Source organism: Bombina bombina, chromosome 5, assembly GCF_027579735.1.
Source record: "Bombina bombina isolate aBomBom1 chromosome 5, aBomBom1.pri, whole genome shotgun sequence".
NCBI classification, from domain to species: domain Eukaryota; kingdom Metazoa; phylum Chordata; class Amphibia; order Anura; family Bombinatoridae; genus Bombina; species Bombina bombina.
Window position 1 is genome coordinate 1,085,522,082 of NC_069503.1, and position 20,897 is coordinate 1,085,542,978.

Here is a 20,897-nt window from a genome sequence, read left to right on the forward strand (position 1 = left end):
CTGCCCTGAGGTTTGATGATCTTAGCATTTGTAACTAAGATCCACTCTGGTTCCCACAAGACTTCTGAAGGTAACCATGAGACATCTTCAGTGTGGAGACCGGTTTCATGCTACAAGCAGCATTAAGGTATGTGCAGCCTTTTTTTCTGAGGAGACTTGGTGTATCAGAACTGGCTGGCATTATTTCCCTGTATGGGGATGGGGTAAGCAGTTAAACCTATTTTAATAAGAGGGGTGTTACTGGAGTATGCAGTGTTGTTTTGGCCTACTCCAACTTTTGACCTTAAGGGGCGGAGCCTATTTTGGCGTATTTTCCTTCAGGCTTAGCAGCAGCAAACAGTGACTCGGTGGCTCCTGGACTGTGTAGCTGGTCTGAAGGGTTGGAAACTTGATTCAAAGTACTCTGTGGGCAGGTAGGTGCCACAGCAGAGCTGTGGCAAGGTGTAGAGGGTATTTTTATCTATCTTTTGATTAGATGTTGATATAAGTACTTCTAAAGCCTTATTTCTGCCCTTGCTTCTGGGTGCAGTAATTTTTGGATTAACCAACGATATTTAAGTTAAATTTGGGAATAATTTAACGTTTTTTGTACATTTTGGAAAAATTGTTCACTTTTTCTTTTCTTAAAGGCACAGTACGCGTTTTTTCTAATGTTTATTTTATGCTATAAATAAGTGTTTAAACGACTTTTGTGGTATTACTAGTCTGTTCAACATGTCTGACATTGAGGTTTCTCATTGTTCTATGTGTTTAGAAGCTATTGTGCGACCCCCTCTAACATTGTGTAACTTTTGTACTGAAAGGGCTTTACAATGTAAAAAGCATATTTTAAATAAAGTAAGTGTGCCTAAGGATGATTCTCAGTCTGAAGAGAATCAGGATACGCCATCCAATTCTCCCCAAGTGTCACAACCTTTAACGCCCACACAAGCAACGCCTAGTACTTCTAGTGCGTCTAATTCCTTTACTCTGCAGGAGATGGCTGCAGTTATGTCAACTACCCTTACAGAGGTATTGTCTAAATTACCAGTGTTGCAGGGTAAACGCAGTAGGTCAAGTATTAATGTAAATACTGAATCCTCTGATGCTTTATTAGCTATTTCCGATGTTCCCTCACAGTGCTCTGAGTTGGGGATCAGGGAATCAGGGACAGTGGAATGGGAATTATGCATATTTATCTCCTCAGATAAATCTGGATCAAGAGACCAGAAACTCTCTTCTTTGATGGTTATCGCTGGATCATCAGTCCCGAGGGACTTGTTTCCGCAGACCCTCGTGGGTGATAGTGACAACAGATGCCAGCCTTCTAGGCTGGGGTGCAGTTTGGAACTCCCTGAAGGCTCAGGGTGTTTGGACTCAAGTGGAGTCTCTACTTCCAATCAATATTCTGGAACTGAGAGCAATATTCAGGCGTGGCCTCACTTGGCTTCGTCCAAATTCATCAGATTCCAGTCGGACAACATCACGACTGTGGCATTTATCAATCATCAGGGGGGAACAAGGAGTTCCTTAGCGATGATAGAGGTATCCAAGATAATCAGTTGGGCAGAGGCCCACTCTTGTCATCTGTCAGCAATCTACATACCAGGAGTAGAGAATTGGGAGGCAGATTTTCTAAGTCGGCAGACCTTTCATCCGGGGGAGTGGGAACTTCACCCAGAGGTATTTGCCTCATTGATTCTCAGATGGGGCAGACCGGAATTAGATTTGATGGCATCTCGACAGAATGTCAAGCTTCCAAGATACAGATCCCGGTCAAGGGATCCTCAGGCCGAACTGATAGATGCATTGGCAGTGCCTTGGTTGTTCAGCCTAGCTTATGTGTTTCCGCCGTTTCCTCTCCTTCCACGTTTGATTGCTCAAATCTAACAGGAGAGAGCTTCAGTGATCCTGATAGCGCCTGCATGGCCACGCAGGATTTGGTATGCGGATCTAGTGGACATGTCCTCATTGCCACCATGGAAACTTCCATTGAGTCAGGACCTTCTCATTCAAGGTCCTTTCCAACATCCAAATCTAATTTCTCTGCAGCTGACTGTGTGGAGATTGAACGCTTGATTTTATCGAAGCGAGGATTCTCTGATTCGGTCATCAATACTTTGTTATAGAAAGCCTGTCACTAGAAAAATCTATCATAAGATATGGTGTAAATATCTTTATTGGTGTGAATCCAAGAGTTACTCATGGAGTAAAGTTGGGATTCCTAGGATTCTGTCTTTTCGCCAAGAAGGATTGGAGAAAGGGTTATCAGCAAGTTCCTTAAAGGGACAAATTTCAGCTTTGTCAATTCTGTTTCACAAACATTTGGCAAATGTACCAGATGTTCAGTCTTTTTGTCAGGCTTTATCTAGAATTAAGCCTGTATTTAGACCCATTACTCCTCCCTGGAGTTTGAATTTAGTTCTTCGAGTTCTTCAAAGTGTTCCGTTTGAACCCATGCATTCCATGGATATCAAATTGTTATCCTGGAAAGTTCTGTTTTTAGGTTGTTTCAAATAAGAATATTAATCAGGAAATTGTTGTTCCTTCCTTATGTCCTAACCCTTCTTCTAAGAAGGAGCGTATGTTGCATAATTTGGATGTGGTCCGTGCCTTAAAGTTTTACTTTCAGGCAACTATGGATTTCCGTCAATCTTCTTCTTTATTCATTGTTCATTCTGGAAAGCGTAGGGGTCAGAAAGCTATGGCTACCTTTGTTTCTTTTTGGCTGAGAAGTATCATCCGCCTGGCATATGAGACTGCTGGACAACAGCCTCCTGAGAGAATTACGGCTCATTCTACTAGGGCTGTGGCTTCCACATGGGCTTTTAAAAGCGATACATCTGTTGAACAGATTTGTAAGGCTGCGACTTGGTCGTCCCTTCACACTTTTTCCAAATTTTACAAATTTGATACTTTTGCTTCTTCTGATGCTATTTTTGGGAGAAAGGTTCTTCAAGCAGTGGTGCCTTCCTTTTAGGTTCCTGTCTTGTCCCTCCCTTTCATCCGTGTCCTATTGCTTTGGTATTGGTTTCCCACAAGTTAGGATGAAATCCGTGGACTCGTCATATCTTTGTAAAAGAAAACTAAATTTATGCTTACCTGATAAATTACTTTCTTTTACGATATGACGAGTCCACGGCCCACCCTGTTCTTTTTAAGACAGTTTTTCTTTATATTTTTTGTAAACTTCAGTCACCTCTGCACCTTTTTTAGCCTTTCCTTTTTCTCTTCCTATACCTTTGGCCCAATGACTGAGGGTGGAGGGGAAGGGGAGGGGCTATATATACAGCTCTGCTGTGGTGCTCTTTGCCACTTCCTGTTAGCAGGAGGTTAATATCCCACAAGTTAGGATGAAAACCGTGGACTCGTCATATCGTAAAAGAAAGTAATTTATCAGGTAAGCATAAATTTAGTTTCTCTGTCTGAATTATGAAAAAAATGGGTTTCATATCCCTTTAATGAAAGCTTGTGAAAATATTTCTATCATGCATTTAACCCCTTGGACTTTAGAAATAACTACAATATAATGAAGTCCTATGGTAGTCAAAGGGATGACTTTGTATTTAATTCTTTTTTTTTTTTTAGGAAAAATTGTTTTTATGGTTAAACCGTATTTTCATTCATTGAGTAAAGGCAGTTAAAATGTTCTGTGCTTTAGGTAAAGATAATTAGATTCAACACTCTGCCTGACATTTACTGCTTGTGACACACCCAAGTTTGATTTTGACAGATGGAGGATTAGCAATTTTGTCTTTGTTTAGTTATTGATTTTTTTTTCATTTTATTTTACGCTTTGCAGCTGTAACTTTTGAAATAAAATCCTCAGGAAGTGATGTGAAATCAGAAGTATATTAAAGCTGTATGCCTAATAAGCAATGTCAGCCCAAAATTGTAAAACAATAAAGAGCTGTAAGAAATTAGACTTTACATTTATTTAACAAGCAGAGGACAAGAAACATCCCCTTCTCAGACTAGTACCTCTTTCCCTTGACTGATTATCTGTTGTGATATAATTCCAGGTGTGGCTATATATACAAAGGGCAGACTTAGGGCTCGTTTCCAATAAGCCTTAAGCTACTAAAGTGGCCGACAGCTAAAAGTAGTTTACGGCTCCATTTCAGTACCGTGTTTCCACTGAAATAGCACGCAGTCGCTCTTTTCGTGTAGGTGTAACCTAACGCTGTGTTAACGTTGTTATGATAACCTGACCTTACACTATAAAATGTACGTTTAACGTCTGAGCTCCTTACCTGTGATCACCTCTAAAGAGAAACAAAAACAAAGGTACATATTTTTTAACTATAAGCAAATACTATTTTTTATTATAATTATATTTTCTACTTTATTAAGATATGTGATATATATTGCTGCCCTAGGCATAGGTCTAGTTTGAGTTTTGTAGATATGTGCTTGCATATATTTTTTATTTGTAAATACATACTGATATATCTCCATAAGAACATAAGTGCAACTATACTTATACATGGGACAATAAATATTACATATTACAATTTATTTCTACATGAAACACTTGCATAATTTTCAAGTTTTTAAATTTTAATGAGAAATGGATCGAAAAAGTAAATTTTTCCTCTTTTATACCTAGATGAGCAGGGTGTCATTTTTTTCAATGTATCAACAGCCTCCGGCAATGCATTAATGGTTTGCACTTTCATTGTACACCCATATGCACACATGCATACGCCCATAGATGCACACATGCATACGCCCATAGATGCACACATATAAACACCCATAGATGCACACATACATACACCCATAGATGCACACACATACATACACCCATAGATGCACACCCATACGCACACATACATACACCCATAGATGCACACCCATACGCACAGGGCCCAGGTGCAAGAATCTAAGAAAGCCCCCCCCCCCCACACACAAAAAGTGAATTTGATACATATCTTTTTTTCTTTAACATTTAATACAGAAAAAAAATGTGAATCAGATTACATGTTTGCAAAAGGAGGAACCCTGTGCCCACAGTCTGTGAGATGGTCTGACCCCCTATTACTGTATATAGTGACACTGTTTAACCCACCAGTACTGAATATAGTGAGTCAGTGACACAGTCTGTAATCTGCCGGTGAGATGGCTGGCTTGCCCCTACCTGCCCCAGTACTTTATAAAGTGACCACAGTAGTCTGTGACATGGTCCAGCCCCCCGTACTGTATATAGTGGTACTGTATAGTGACACTGTTTACCCCCTCCCCCCATGCTGTAGTAACAAGGTCTGTAATTTGCTGGTTCCACAAACATACACACACACACACGCATACATACACACACACAGTCACATATATACATACATACACACAGAAACACCAATGGGTAAAACATAAAGACTAACCCCTGTAGTCAGGGATACTAGTGAAGCATCATGTCACACTCACATGATATCAGTGCAGACAGTGGCAGGTCAACGTTTTTTATTAAAAATTATTATTATTTTTTTTGAAGATGGCCCCCACCCTTGGGGGCCCAGTCGCAATTGCGGCCTCTGCACACCATGTAGTTTTGCCCCTGCATACATACGCCCATAGATGTACACATATAAACACCCATAGATGCACACATATAAACACCCATAGATGCACACACATACGCACACATATACACCCATAGATGCACACAAATAAACACCCATAGATGCACACAAATAAACACCCATAGATGCACACATACATGCGCCCATAGATGCACACATATAAAAACCCATAGATGCACAAACATACGCACACATACATACACCCATAGATACGCACACATACATTTACCCATAGATGCACACACATATGCACACATACAGTATATACACCCATAGATGCGCACACATACATACACCTATAGATGCACACACATATACACCCAAAGATATGCACACATACATATGCCTATAGATGCACACACATATACACCCATAGATACCCACACATACATACGCCCATAGATACGCACACATATAAACACCCATAGATGCACACATACATACACCCATAGATGTACACCCATTGATACGCAATCATACACACACATACATACACCAATAGATGCACACATATATGTACACACATACATACACCCATAGATGCACACACATACATACACCCATAGATGCGCACACATACATACACCCATAGATGCGCACACATACATACACCCATAGATATACACACATACATACACCCATAGATATACACACATACATACACCCATAGATGCGCACACATACATACACCCATAGATGCACACACATACATACACCCATAGATGCACACACATACCCACACATACATATACCCATAGATACACACACATACATACACCCATAGATGCACACACATACCCACACATACATACACCCATAGATACGCACACATACACCCATAGATACGCACACATACATACACCCATAGATACGCACACATACATACACCCATAGATACGCACACATACATACACCCATAGATACGCACACCTACATACACCCATGGATAAGCACACCTACATACACCCATGGATAAGCACACCTACATACACCCATAGATAAGCACACCTACATACACCCATAGATAAGCACACCTACATACACCCATAGATACGCACACCTACATACACCCATAGATACGCACACATACATACACCCATAGATACGCACACATATACCCATAGATACGCACACATACATACACCCATAGATACGCACACATATACCCATAGATACGCACACATACATACACCCATAGATACGCACACATACATACACCCATAGATACGCACACATATACCCATAGATACGCACACATACATACACCCATAGATACGCACACATACATACACCTATAGATACGCACACATACACCCATAGATACGCACACATACATACACCCATAGATATGCACACATACATACGCCCATAGATGCGCACACATACATACACCTATAGATACGCACACATACATACACCTATAGATACGCACACATACATACGCCCATAGATTCACACAAATACATTTCTTATAAAACAAAACCTTTCTACAAGAGGCTCTGGTGGGAACCTTTATCGTGCCTGGCCCCTTTGTGTGCTCCCTGCAAAACAAGTCTCAAAGGAAAATGTATGGATTTGTCTTCACAAATTTGATGACAGGGTTTATGTCACAGTGTGATAGAAAATGTAGCCACTATATCTGTACCAGGAGCTGCCCACATGCAGGTATTCTGGTTCAGCCTAAGCAAGGGGAAGAGCGACTCACAATAACTTACATGCAGGGCCTCTTGCTTCTAAGTTACTGCAGACTCAGCTTCTGCTGATTTCAAACAGCAAGGCCAGAAAGGGCACTGTTGAAATAGGAAGTCCTGTTGCAGCCTTTTCCCTGTGGCCCATAAGGTATATTACTCCTCTAATAATAACCTCACGTTTTTGCTGCTGATACCTCTTGTCCCTGGCCTTCCCTACTGCGCTACTGCATGCTACTGGATTGTTTACCAACTGTTAAATTACCCAAAATAATCATTTCCTACTTCTGTTTTGTTTCTGTAAGTGCCTTTAATCTAGAATTATGAGTTTAAGAGTGTAAATTAATACTGTATTCTGATGAACGGTTTATTATCATTTTTCTCTTTAAATTATTACTAGATTACATTTATTGTGCAACATAAAACAAGATTACTTACTCTGATATAACTCTCAGTTTTTCTCCTAACTGAAAGATTGGCTCACTTACATCAGGAGATGGATAATCACAAAGGACAGCAAGGAAATCACTCTCAGTTCCTGTCAGATAGAAAATAATACACAAATAGGAATCACATACATATAATTCTTCTCAATGGTTGGTAGTGTTATTAAGCAGTCAATAAAAACTTGCACCCTGTAGTATGATTAGGACCCTCAAATGGGGCTGTTACAAAAATAGCTCAATTTCAAAGCATAGCACAAAGTTTATCCCAGAGTTGGGGTTGTCATGGTAACACCACCTGCTTTTTTGAGATCGAGTCTTGGAAAACCAACGTATTTCCCTTAGATACCATCATCATGAATTCTTGTTCGTATTATTTCTTACCTGTTTGACAAGCAGTAATATTATCTGGTGGGGGCGCTGTAGTTTTTATAACATTTCCCATATCTACCTTGGCTCTGCAAATAAAACACAAACACAGTGATTTATTACCTGGAACAGAAAACTAAATATCAGCAGACAACGACACAGATTATTAATCTAAATACTGTAGATGGAACATGCTTTAGATTGGTAATTTTACTAAGAAAAGCATGCATTGGTGAAACCATTACCTTCTAATATGTCAGACATAATTTATCAATAAAAAGTAACAAAAATAAAACAAATATGGGCTAGATTACAAGCGGAGCTTAAAATTTTTAACTAACATCGCTCAAGGTAAATCAATAGCACTCCCATGTTTGCGCAGGTATTGTAAGGTGAAAGAAAAAAAGTTATTACTCGAGTGAAAGACTCAGACATGTTAGCATCTGGAGTTTGGATAGCACAACCTTGTTAACTCCCTTTCCCCATACACTTCTTTGGGGTGGGCTAACATTTTTTTTTATTATTATTATTTTTCTTTAAAGGTATTTGACTGGGAATGGATTAAAAATATGTGTATATTTATTTCACGTAAGTGGCAAGAGTCCATAAGCTAGTGACGTATGGGATATATATTCCTACCAGGAGGGGGCAAAGTTTCCCAAACCTCAAAATGCCTATAAATACACCTCCTATTCATCTCTGCCTCCCTTTACAGATTGACATTATACTCCTCTACCATTACCTCTGCTGATATGCTTCAGTACTGGTTTGGCTGTCTGCTATATGTGGATAGGTGTCTTCTGGTAAGTATATATAATTTTTTAAGACACTCTCAGCTATGTTTGGCACTTTATCTTATAAAGTTTTGAATGTATATTGTATACATTTGCCATGAGTCAGGTCTGTGTATTTCCCTTTGCAGTCTAAACAGTTTCAGCTTGGGAATTATGTTTATGGGAGTTTTAGGCTTACCTGGGGTTCCAGTTAGAAGTCTGTTTTTTCCCAAAATTTTGCGGACTTTGGCTCGCGATGATGCAGAATTTTACTTTTTATTGTGACATATTTTATTTTTTTTTAATTCTTTTTTATTAAAGAAACACAGGTACAGCTATACAAATGTATGCATAAACAGAGTAAAATTATAGACATTCACAATGCACATTTGCAATAAGTATTACCTATGTCAATGGCTACAGTACAGTTATTACCGCTGGTATCATAGAAGAGCTGCGGACTGTGTTTCCATTTTCTATATATAGCAAACCATATAGTCCTCCGATAATGTTCAAAACAAAGAGATTCTTCTTGTAAGAGGAGCCTTATCAGGTTAGCTAGACATCAGTTCATGTATAACCCGTGTTTCTTATTTTTTTTATATATACTAATAAACAAAACAACTTTATCAAACTAAATATATAATCTAAACACCTCCCCAATTGATCTGGAGCTATCAGATGTATGTCATCCCCATTATATATATATATATATATAGGAGAAAGGACACATTATATGCTATCCAGTATTGCAGGATAAACCAGCTTATGCATTTGGTTAGGCCATGAACCTGCATCAGCCCGAATATATTTTTACTTGTGGATGAGGCTGAATTACAATGATGTTAAACTGCGACTCTCTTGAATACAGGTGTCACTGCAAGAGATCACGTTATTGGGGACAACCATAGTTCATATGAAATAGCCATATTAGGATTTTAAACAAGGTGATGGAATTCACTGAAAATAACTAACCATTTTTCACTAACATCTATCGGCTGGTGCTGCCTGTAATGAGTAAATTTTTGTGGATACTTATAGTTACAAGTCACCAGCTATCTTACATATATTGTCAGTTAGTGATTAACAACAACAACAAAAAAGAAAAAGAAGAAGGAAAAAAAAAAAAAAAAGGAAATATTACACTAATAAAACTAAACCAAAAACACATGTGGAACAGCAACATACAACATGGCCAAGATTAGAACAAATTAGAGCATCTGCAGTCTAACAAAGCTACATACAAGATATAATTGAACAGATATAGGCGGTTATTCCAAGATGCCAGTTATCCTATAATTTAAGCTATGTATAAATTTGGGTGATTACAGTCATATTCTTCCGCCACCAAATTCCAGGGTGTGATGATTTAAATACAAAGTTTAGTAGTGTTTTGTAATGCTGACAGATAATTAGGTAATTGTCCCCTAGCCAAGAGTGTGGGAGCAATATGCTGATTTCAATCTAGGGGCATATGAAATATGAATATGTTAGGATATCAGCAGGATAGGGAGACCTTAATGTGATGATAGTCATAGCTAGGATCTTACACAGCAGGATAAAATAATATGTATAATAATGGGCAGAAAGTAATTTAAACTGAGAAGCAAGCATAGAGCATCATTATTGGGGCAATAGTAAACATTAGGACCCAGCAAGAGAGACACACTAGTCTTTGTTTTTGTAAATGTAAGAGGTCATGAACAAATAGAAATGCATCCTGACAACAGACTATAGGTGCAGATAAGTATTATGTCATAACAAAGGGGAAAAACAGGAATCCAAAACAGTGAACGCTTCTTTGTTGACAACACATTCAAGTCCCAGAAAGGTTAGTTGTAGGATCTGAGTCCATGCCTTAGATATTAACCCAGCGTTGCAGCCTTTACAACTCTCTATGTCCACAGGGTCAACGCAGAGTTCCTTATTTAGAACTAATGTATGTCTGCACGGAAAACTGACAGCAACACCCCACTCATTTAATAAAATAACAAAGGGAGGCCATGTGCTTATCTTAAAACTCAGCGCTATGCTTGCCGAATCTGAAAGAGCCGGTTAGGTTTATAGAAGTGTGTCAATAAAGGTGCCCTAAAAGCCAGCTCACCAACAATCCTCCCCGCTTTCCTTCATCTGCAGGTAGCCAGAAATACAGAGAAACTGTGGCCCTGCAACAAGTGAGTAGGGTCAAGTGGATAGATTACCCGATTCCAACACGGGTCAGAGTTAGGTAGCCACATTTTAAAGGAACGAAAAAATTAATCTTTACAGGGCAGAAAGTTCTATATATCGTTGCGGGACACATACTTATACCGAAAGGCAGCAGGTCACGTGGAAGATAATTACCAGATTATGGATCAACCAACTCCCGTAACTAACCGAGCCCTTCTCTGTCTCCACCCGTAACTCCTCTCAGGGGAGCAATAGCAAGGCATGTCCAGCAGGTCTGCATCCTGCAGGGTCCCTGATGTGAGTCCCACAGCCACAATAAGTGTCACTGTAGCCCTTAGATCCGCGCCAAATCGAGCAGGCTTGTAAGCTGGTTCCCAGTCACTTGTAGCTATGTGTCCAAGGGGATCAGTGGTTGTGTCCATGTCCGTGGAGGCCCCCTGTGATTCAGTTTTGGAGGAAAGTGTGCGGGGTAGATCTGTCAGCATCTCAGTGGCAAATTTCCCCACGTATCGGGCAGGAGTGGAGATCTCTTGCGGAATGTAGTTCCCAGCAGATCCTTCAGGGCCGGTCACCATCCCAGAGAATGAGTGCAGCGGGAGCTCATTCTCTCTGTCTCGGCACATCGCCAAATGATCCGAGGTAGGAGCGGGAGAATCGTCCCTTGTGATAGGTCTGTGAGGATGGATGCGGGGTAGGCTATATGGGTTGCGGTCTGGGGAGCAGGTTTGCTTGCGTACCGGCCCATTGTTTGTAAAGTTAGGCTTCACAGTGGTGTGTATCACTTCATGTAGCTTCTCTTAGCTCGACAGTAAGCGATCCAATGAGGGCTGAAAGACCGCCAGTATCTGCTCAGCCAGATTGCCTTCCATTTCCCTGTGGCAGTAGGCCTGCAGTTCAATATGTACAAAGTCCCTTTTGGGGTCTATTTTAGTTAAATGACTTCCGTGGGAGAAGATTGGAGTAATTCTATCTGCCTAATGTTCCCAGACAGCTTTCCTGTCAAGGGAGGTGCAGATGGCATAGAAAGATGACAGTGTAGTGTGGATTAGAAGCAGGATTCTTCAGAGCAACAGATGCTCGCAGCCATCTTCTAGACTTTATTGTGACATATTTGTTGCAAAGTCGCGTCTGCTGTGATGCGAGTCACATAATTTCTTGCAACTTTCTTGTTGCAAGGTTTTTTTGGCGCAAAGTCACGCCTGTTATGACGCGAGTCGGGTAATTAATCTTTGGCGCCAAAAGTTTTTTGATCTGCATTTTCACAGTTTTTTGGCACCTTAAATCTATTATATTAGTCTCTCCCTCTTTTTGCTCTCTGCTCTCATTTGATTTTTGAGGGCTAGGTTGCTTGCTTTTGATTTTACTTTTGTATAAAAAAATTTATAATAACATTTTTTCCCATTCCTGAAACTGCTATTTGAGGAAATTGGATATTTTGTTTGAATGTTATTTTTTCTTATTTGTTACTTTTTGCAAGATGTCTCAGACTGATCCTGCCTCTGATGTTATTGTAGGAACTAAGCTGCCTGAACACAATTCTACCAAAGCTAAGTGTGTATGTTGTAAATTAGCTGATCTTTCTTGTCACTTGTTATGAAAAACTTTTACATGCTGATAATGTTTCTGTAAGTACAAATACATCTACTGTTAAACCTTCACAGTCTAATGTACATGATATTCCTGTAGATATTAAAGATTATATTGCTGCAGCTATAGAGAGGGCTATGACTGCTATTCAGCCTTCAAATAAACGTAAAAGGTCTCTCCTTACTTCTCATAAATCTGATGAAGCCTGTATTGATCGTCAGCATACTGAAGTAACTTCTGCTGATGAGGATTGCTCTGGCTCAGAGGATCCTACTTCAAAGTCTGAAATTGATAAATGAACCTTTCTTATTAAGATTGAATATAGTTGTTCTTTATTAAAGGAAGTATTGTTTACTTTGAGTATTGAGGAATCAAGTCCTCTTGATAACAAGAATAGCAAATGTTTGAATTCTGTTTTAAAAACTTCAGAGGTTACTCCTGAAGTTTTTCCTATTCCAGATGCTATCTCTCATATGATTGCTAAGGAATGGTCTAAACGTGGTGCTTATTTTAAACCTTCTTCTAGGTGTAAAAAGTTATATCCTTTACCTGTGGCTAATGTAGAGTTTTGGGAAAAAGTCCCTAAGGTTGATGGGGCTATTTCTACTTTGGCCAAACGTACTACTATTCCTATGGAAGATAGTACTTCTTTAAGGATCCTTTAGATAGGAAGATTGAATCTTATCTTAGAAAGCATATTTACATACTGGCTATATTCTTAGACCTGCCATTTCTATAACTGATGTTGCTGCTGCTTCAACTTTTTGGTTGGACAGTTTAGCTCAACAGTTAATAGATCCTGAATTGTCTAGCATTATTCTTTTAATTCAACATGCTAATCATTTTATTTGTGATGCTATATTTGATGTCAATATGATTGATATTAAATCTTTGTCTTTAGCTATTCTTACTAGAAAAGTTTTATGGTTTAAAACTTGGAATGCTGATATGGTGTCTAAATCTAGATTACTATCTTTATCATTTCAGGGTAGTAAATTATTTGGTTCTCAATTGGATTCTATTATCTCCACTATCACCAGGGGAAAGGGAGTTTTTCTGCCCCAAGATAAGAAATCTAAGGGTAAATTTAAAGCTCCCAATCGTTTTTGTTCCTTTTGTCAGAATAGAGAACAAAAAACCTCTCCTTCCCCTAAGGCCTCTGGCTCTAATTGAAGACCATCTCCGAATTGGATTAATTCCAAGCCTTTCAAGAAACCTAATCCAGCCCCTAAGACTGCATGAAGGTGCAGCCTCTAACCAATTCAACTGGTGGGAGGCAGATTAAAATTATTTCAACACATTTGGACAGTCTTTGTTCAAAACCAGTGGATTCATAATATTGTTTCTCAGGGGTATCGAATAGGTTTCAGAATAAGACCTCCCATGGGAAGATTCTTTCTTTCTCATGTTCCAACAAACCCTGTGAAGGCTCAGGCTTTTTGGAAATGCATTTCAGACCTGGAGCTTTCAGGGGTGATTATTCCAGTTCCTCCTCAGGAACGGGATTTGGGTTTTTATTCAAATCTATTCATTGTCCCAAAAAAAGAAGGTTTGTTCAGACCTATTCTGGATCTGAAATTTCTAAATTGTTTTGTAAGAGTCCCAACTTTCAAGATGGTGACTATAAGGACTATTCTGCCTTTTGCTCAGCAAGGTCATTTCATGTCCACAATAAACTTACAGGAAGCTTATCTTCATATTCCGATTCATCCAAATCACTATATTTTCTGAGATTCTCTTTTCTAGACAAGCATTACCATTTTGTCGCTGTTCTATTTGGCCCAGCGACAGCTCTGAGGATCTTCTCAAAGGTTCTCGGTGCTCTTCTAACTGTAATCAGAGAGAAGGGTATTGCGGTGTTTCCTTATTTGGACGATATCTTGGTACTAGCTCAATCTTTTCATTTTTGCCGAATCTCACACGAAACAACTAGTGTGGTTTCTTCAAAAGACATGAATGGAAGATCAATTTACAAAAGAGTTTCTTGATTCCTCAGACAAGGGTCACAGTTTTAGGTTTCCAGATAGATTCAGTGTTCATGACTCTTTCTCTGACAGAAAAGAGACAAATTAAATTAGCTTTAGCTTGTCTAAACCTTCAGTCTCTATCATTCCCTTCAGTGGCTATGTGCATGTAAGTTTTAGGTCTCATGACTGTAGCATTGGACATGATCCCCTTTGCTCATTTTCATATGAGATCTCTACAGCTTTGCATGTTGCACCAATGGTGCAGGGATTATACTCAGATATCACAACTGATACTTAAATCCCAACAGTCAACTCTCTCTGACTTGGTGGTTACACCATCACCTTATTGTTCAAGGGGCTTCATTTGTTCTTCCAACCTAAACTGTGATCACAACAGATGCAAGTCTTACAGGTTGGGGAGCTGTTTGGGGGTCTCTGACAGCACAAGGGGTTTGGAAAACTCAAGAGGCGAGGTTACCAATCAATATTTTAGAACTCCATGCAATTTTCAGAGCTCTTCAGGTGTGGCCTCTATTGAAGAGAGAGCTTTACATTTGTTTTCAAACAGACAATATAACAACAGTGGCATATGTCAATCATCAAGGAGGGACTCGCAGTCCTTCAGCAATAAAAGAAGTATCTTGGATACTTTCTTGGGCGGAATCCAACTCTTGTCTAATTTCTGCAATTCATATTCCAGGTGTAGACAATTGGGAAGCGGATTATCTCAGCCGTCAGACTTTACATCCTGGGGAGTGGTCTCTCCATCCAGATGTATTTTTTCATCTTGTACAGATGTGGGGTCTTCCAGAAATATATCTGATGGCCTCTAGTCTAAACAAGAAGCTTCCCAGATACCTTTCCAGGTCCAGGGATCCTCAGGCAGAGATGGGGGATGCCTTAGCAGTTCCTTGGTTTTACCAAGCTGCTTATATTTTTCTGCCTCTAGTTCTTCTTCCAAGGATGATATCCAAAATCATAATGGAACAATCTCATGTGTTTCTGAGAGCACCAGCATGGCCTCACAGGTTTTGGTATGCAGATCTTGTCCGGATGTCAAGCTGCCAGCCTTGGCCACTTCCTTTAAGGCCAGACCTTCTGTCTCAAGGACCGTTTTTCCATCAGGATCTCAAATCTCTGAATTTGAAGGCATGGAAATTGACAGCATAGTGCTTAGTCATAAAGGTTTCTCTGACTCAGTGATTAGCACTATGATACAGGCTCGTAAGTCTGTTTCAAGGAAAATTTATCATCGAGTTTGGAAAACCTATATGTCATGGTGTTCCACTCATAATTATTCCCGGCATTCTTTCAGAATTCCTAGGATTTTACAGCTTCTTTAGGATGGTTTGGATAAGGGTTTGTCTGCAAATAATTTGAAAGGACAAATTTCTGCTCTGTCTGTCTTATTTCATAGAAAGATTGCTAAACTTACTGACATTCACTGTTTTGTTCAGGCTTAGATTTGTATCAAACCTGTTATTAAATCTATTTCTCCTCCTCGGAGTCTCAATTTGGTTTTGAAGATTTTGCAGGCTCCTTCTTTTGAGCCTATGGATTCTTTGGATATTAAACTACTTTCTTGGAAAGTGTTATTTCTTTTGGCTATCTTTTCTGCTAGAAGAGTTTCCGAATTGCTTTCTTTTGTGAGTCTCCTTATCTGATTTTCCATCAGGATAAGGCTGTTTTGTGAACTTCATTAAAATGTTTACCTAAAGTTGCAAATTCTAACAACATCAATAGGGAAATTGTTGTTCCTTCCTTGTGCCCTAATTTTAAGAATACTCTTGAAAGGTCTCTACATTCTTTGGATGTGGTAAGAGCTTTAAAAATATTATGTTGAGGCTACTAAATATTTCAGAAAGACTTCTAGTCCATTTGTTTTTTTTTTATGGTTCCAGGAAAGCTCAGAAAGCCTCTGCCATTTCTTTGGCATCTTGGTTGAAACTTTTGATTCACAAAGCTTATTTAGAGATGGGGCAGTCTCTGCCTCAGAGAATTACAGCTAATTCTACCAGATCAGTTGCCACTTCTTGGGCTTTTAAGAATGGAGCTTCAGTTGATCAAATTTTGCAAAGCAGCAACCTTGTCTTCTTTGCATACTTTTACTAAATTTTACCATTTTGATGTGTTTGCTTCCTCGGAAGCAGCCTTTGGTAGAAAGGTTCTTCAAGCAGTTGTCTAAGATTGATTCTAATGCCTTTTGATTTGAGTTTTTATGGATTTTTTTAAAAGAAAACTTAATTATTTTGGATTTAATTTCTCAGCTGATTTAGGTGGTGTTATTTTATCCCTCCCTCTCTAGTGACTCGTGGATTTCCACATCTTGGGTATTATATCCCATACGTCAATAGCTCATTGAGCCCATGAGACCCACCCTATTTTTTGTGGTTATGATTTTTTTTGTATAAAGCACTTTATTTTTTCCATTTCCTCTTTTTGTATGCTTTTTACTCCTTCTTTTGCACCTCACTTCTCGGCTACACGTTAAACTAAGGTATGAATGAGGTAGGAGGTGTATTTATAGGAATGTTGAGGTTTGGGAAACTGCCCCCTCCTGGTAGGAATGTAAATCCCATATGTCACTAGCTCATGGACTCTTGCCACTATGAAAGAAATTAATTTATCCGGTAAGTTCTAACATAAATTATATAAATCAGGGCCTGAGTCAGATGTTGGTGGTAGGAGACTCTATTATTAGGAAGGTTGATATGGTAATTTGTCATCCAGACCCTTTAAATAGAACAGTTTGCTGTCTTCTAGGGGCTCGTATTAGGCATATTGTGAAGTGTATTGATAGATTGTTAGAGGGATGTGGGTCTGATACTGCAGTCATGGTACATATTGGTACTAATGAAGGAATCAGCAGGAGATGGAGAGTCCTAAAAAATGACTTCAGGGAGTTAGGTAGCAAGCTTAAAGAAAGGACCTCCAAAGTAATATTTTCGGAGATATTACCAGTGCCATGTGCTAACTCAGTAAGGCAGAAGGAGCTAAGGTATGTTAATTCATGGTTAAAAACATGGTGTAAAAATGAGGGGTTTGACTTTTTAGAGTACTGGGCTGACTTTTCACTTGGGTACAATTTGTACAGAATGGTAACACATTTAGGCCTAGATTTAGAGTTGGGCGGTAGCCGTGAAAACCAGCGTTAGAGGCTCCTAACGCTGGTTTTTACCGCCCTCAGGTATTTGGAGTCAGTGATTAAAGGGTCTAACGTTCACTTTCCAGCCGCGACTTTTCCATACCGCAGATCCCCTTACGTCAATTGCGTATCCTATCTTTTCAATGGGATCTTTCTAACTCCGGTATTTAGAGTCGTGGCTGGAGTGAGAGTTAGAACTCTAACGACAAAACTCCAGCCGCAGAAAAAAGTCAGTAGTTAAGAGCTTTCTGGGCTAACGCCGGTTCATAAAACTCTTAACTACTGTGCTCTAAAGTACACTAACACCCATAAACTACCTATGTACCCCTAAACCGAGGTCCCCCCACATCGCCGCCACTCAATTAAATTTTTTTAACCCCTAATCTGCCGACCGCCACCTACGTTATACTTATGTACCCCTAATCTGCTGCCCCTAACACCGACAACCCCTATATTATATTTATTAACCCCTAACCTGCCCCCCACAACGTCGCCGCCAGCTACCTACAATAATTAACCCCTAATCTGCCGACCGCAAAGCGCCGCCAGCTAAATTATCCCTATGTACCCCTAATCTGCTGCCCCTAACACCGCCGACACCTATATTATATTTATTAACCCCTAATCTGCCCCCCCAACGTCGCCGCCACCTACCTACACTTATTAACCCCTAATCTGCCGAGCGGACCGCACCGCTACTATAATAAAGTTATTAACCCCTAATCCGCCTCCCTCCCGCCTCACTAACCCTATAATAAATAGTATTAACTCCTAATCTGCCCTCCCTAACATCGCCGACACCTAACTTCAAACATTAACCCCTAATCTGCCGACCGGAGCTCACCGCTATTCTAATACATTTTTTAACCCCTAAAGCTAAGTCTAACCCTAACACTAACACCCCCCTAAATTAAATATAATTTAAATCTAACCAAAAAAATTAACTCTTATTATATAAATTATTCCTATTTAAAGCTAAATACTTACCTGTAAAATAAACCCTAATATAGCTACAATATAAATTATAATTACATTGTAGCTATTTTAGGATTAATATTTATTTTACAGGCAACTTTGTAATTATTTTAACCAGGTACAATAGCTATTAAATAGTTAAGAACTATTTAATAGTTACCTAGTTAAAATAATAACAAAATTACCTGTAAAATAAATCCTAACCTAAGTTACAATTAAACCTAACACTACACTATCAATAAATAAATTAAATACAATTCCTACAAATAAATAAAATTAAATAAACTAACTAAAGTACAAAAAAATAAAAAAGAACTAAGTTACAAAAAATAAAAAAATATTTACAAACATTAGAAAAATATTACAACAATTTTAAACTAATTACACCTACTCTAAGCCCCATAATAAAATAACAAAGCCCCCCAAAATAAAAAAATGCCCTACCCTATTCTAAATTACAAAAGTTCAAAGCTCTTTTACCTTACCAGCCCTTAAAAGGGCCCTTTGCGGGGCATGCCCCCAAAAATTCAGCTCTTTTGCCTGTAAAAAAAAACATACAATACCCCCCCCAACATTATAACCCACCACCCACATACCCCTAATCTAACCCAAACCCCCCTTAAGTAAACCTAACACTAAGCCCCTGAAGATCTTCCTACCTTGTCTTCACCTCGCCGGGTTCACCGATCGATCCAGAAGTGCTCCTCCGATGTCTTGATCCAAGCCCAAGCGGGGGGCTGAAGATGTCCATGATCCGACTGAAGTCTTCATCCAAGCGGGAGCTGAAGAGGTCCATGAACCGGCTGAAGTCTTCATCCAAGCGGGAGCTGAAGAGGTCCATGAACCGGCTGAAGTCTTCATCCAAGCGGGAGCTGAAGAGGTCCATGATCCGGCTGAAGTCTTCATCCAAGCGGGAGCTGAAGAGGTCCATGAACTGGCTGAAGTCTTCTATCAAGCGGCATCTTCAATCTTCTTTCTTCCGGATCCATGTTCATCCCGCCGACGCGGAACATCCATCTTCACCGACGACTTCCCGACGAATGACGGTTCCTTTAAGGGACGTCATCCAAGATGGCGTCCCTCGAATTCCGATTGGCTGATAGGATTCTATCAGCCAATCGGAATTAAGATAGGAATATTCTGATTGGCTGATGGAATCAGCCAATCCGATTGAATGATCCAATCAGCCAATCAGATTGAGCTCGCATTCTATTGGCTGTTCTGATTGGGGCTGCGTTAGGAGCTGAACGCGGCTTTTTTGCAGGTGTTAGGTTTTTTTTCAGCTCAAACAGCCCCATTGTTTCCTATGGGGGAATCGTGCACGAGCACGTTTTTGAGGCTGGCCGCGTCCGTAAGCACCGCTGGTATCTAGAGTTGCAGTGGCGTTAAATTATGCTCTACGCTCCCTTTTTGGAGCCTAACGCACTGAAAACCCTGCCATTCTGTAAACTCTAAATACCAGCGGTATTTAAAAGGTGCGGGGGAAAAAAAGCATGCGTAGCTAAGGCACTCCCTTGGCCGCAAAACGCTAAATCTAGGCGTTAGAGAATCTTTTAAACTAGGCAAAGGGTGGGAGGGTCAGCTAGAACACAATAGAACAGAGAGATCAGTCTGTGAATATGTCACTTCTATAGTATCTCAAGGAAGGGATGACTTATATAATGTCACATTAGAAAGTATGGAGGAAAGCACACCAAGTAGAAGCAAAATATACATGAAAATTAAATGTATGACAACAAATGCAATAAGCATGATGAGAAAAATGGGGGAGCTGTATAACTGTATAACTGAAACTTGGTGGGATGATTCACATGACTGGGCAGTTAACTTAGAGGGGTATACTTTATTTAGGAGGGACAGGAATAATACAAGGGGTGGATGAATCGGCATTAATAAATATAATATAGGGGTCGGCGGTGTTAGGGGCAGCAGATTAGTGGTACATAGGGATAATGTAAGTAGCGGCGGTTTACGGAGCAGCAGATTAGGGGTTAAAAAAAATATGCAGGTGTCAGCGATAGCGGGGTCGGCAGATTAGGGGTTAATAAGTGTAAGGTTAGGGGTGTTTAGACTCGGGGTGCATGTTAGGGTGTTAGGTGCAGACGTAGGAAGTGTTTCCCCATAGGAAACAATGGGGCTGCGTTAGGAGCTGAACGCGGCTTTTTTGCAAGTGTTAGGTTTTTTTTCAGCTCAAACAGCCCCATTGTTTCCTATGGGGGAATC

The 20,897-nt window shown here is 39.8% G+C and overlaps 2 protein-coding genes across 2 annotated transcripts in view; one reads left to right on the forward strand and one right to left on the reverse strand.

Annotated features, from left to right (window-relative positions):
• The window catches only part of TG (thyroglobulin), a 535,242-nt gene that overhangs the window by 382,995 nt on the left and 131,350 nt on the right, over positions 1 to 20,897 (forward strand). The gene's annotated exons all lie outside the window — the stretch shown is intronic.
• The window catches only part of SLA (Src like adaptor), a 94,647-nt gene that overhangs the window by 34,880 nt on the left and 38,870 nt on the right, over positions 1 to 20,897 (reverse strand). Inside the window, exons 2-3 of the mRNA XM_053715372.1 lie at positions 8,074 to 8,147; positions 7,685 to 7,784 (exon numbers count right to left, since the gene is read on the reverse strand). Coding sequence (XP_053571347.1) covers positions 7,685 to 7,784; positions 8,074 to 8,134 — 161 coding nt within the window. The 5' untranslated portion in view covers positions 8,135 to 8,147. The remainder of the gene's footprint in view (positions 1 to 7,684; positions 7,785 to 8,073; positions 8,148 to 20,897) is intronic.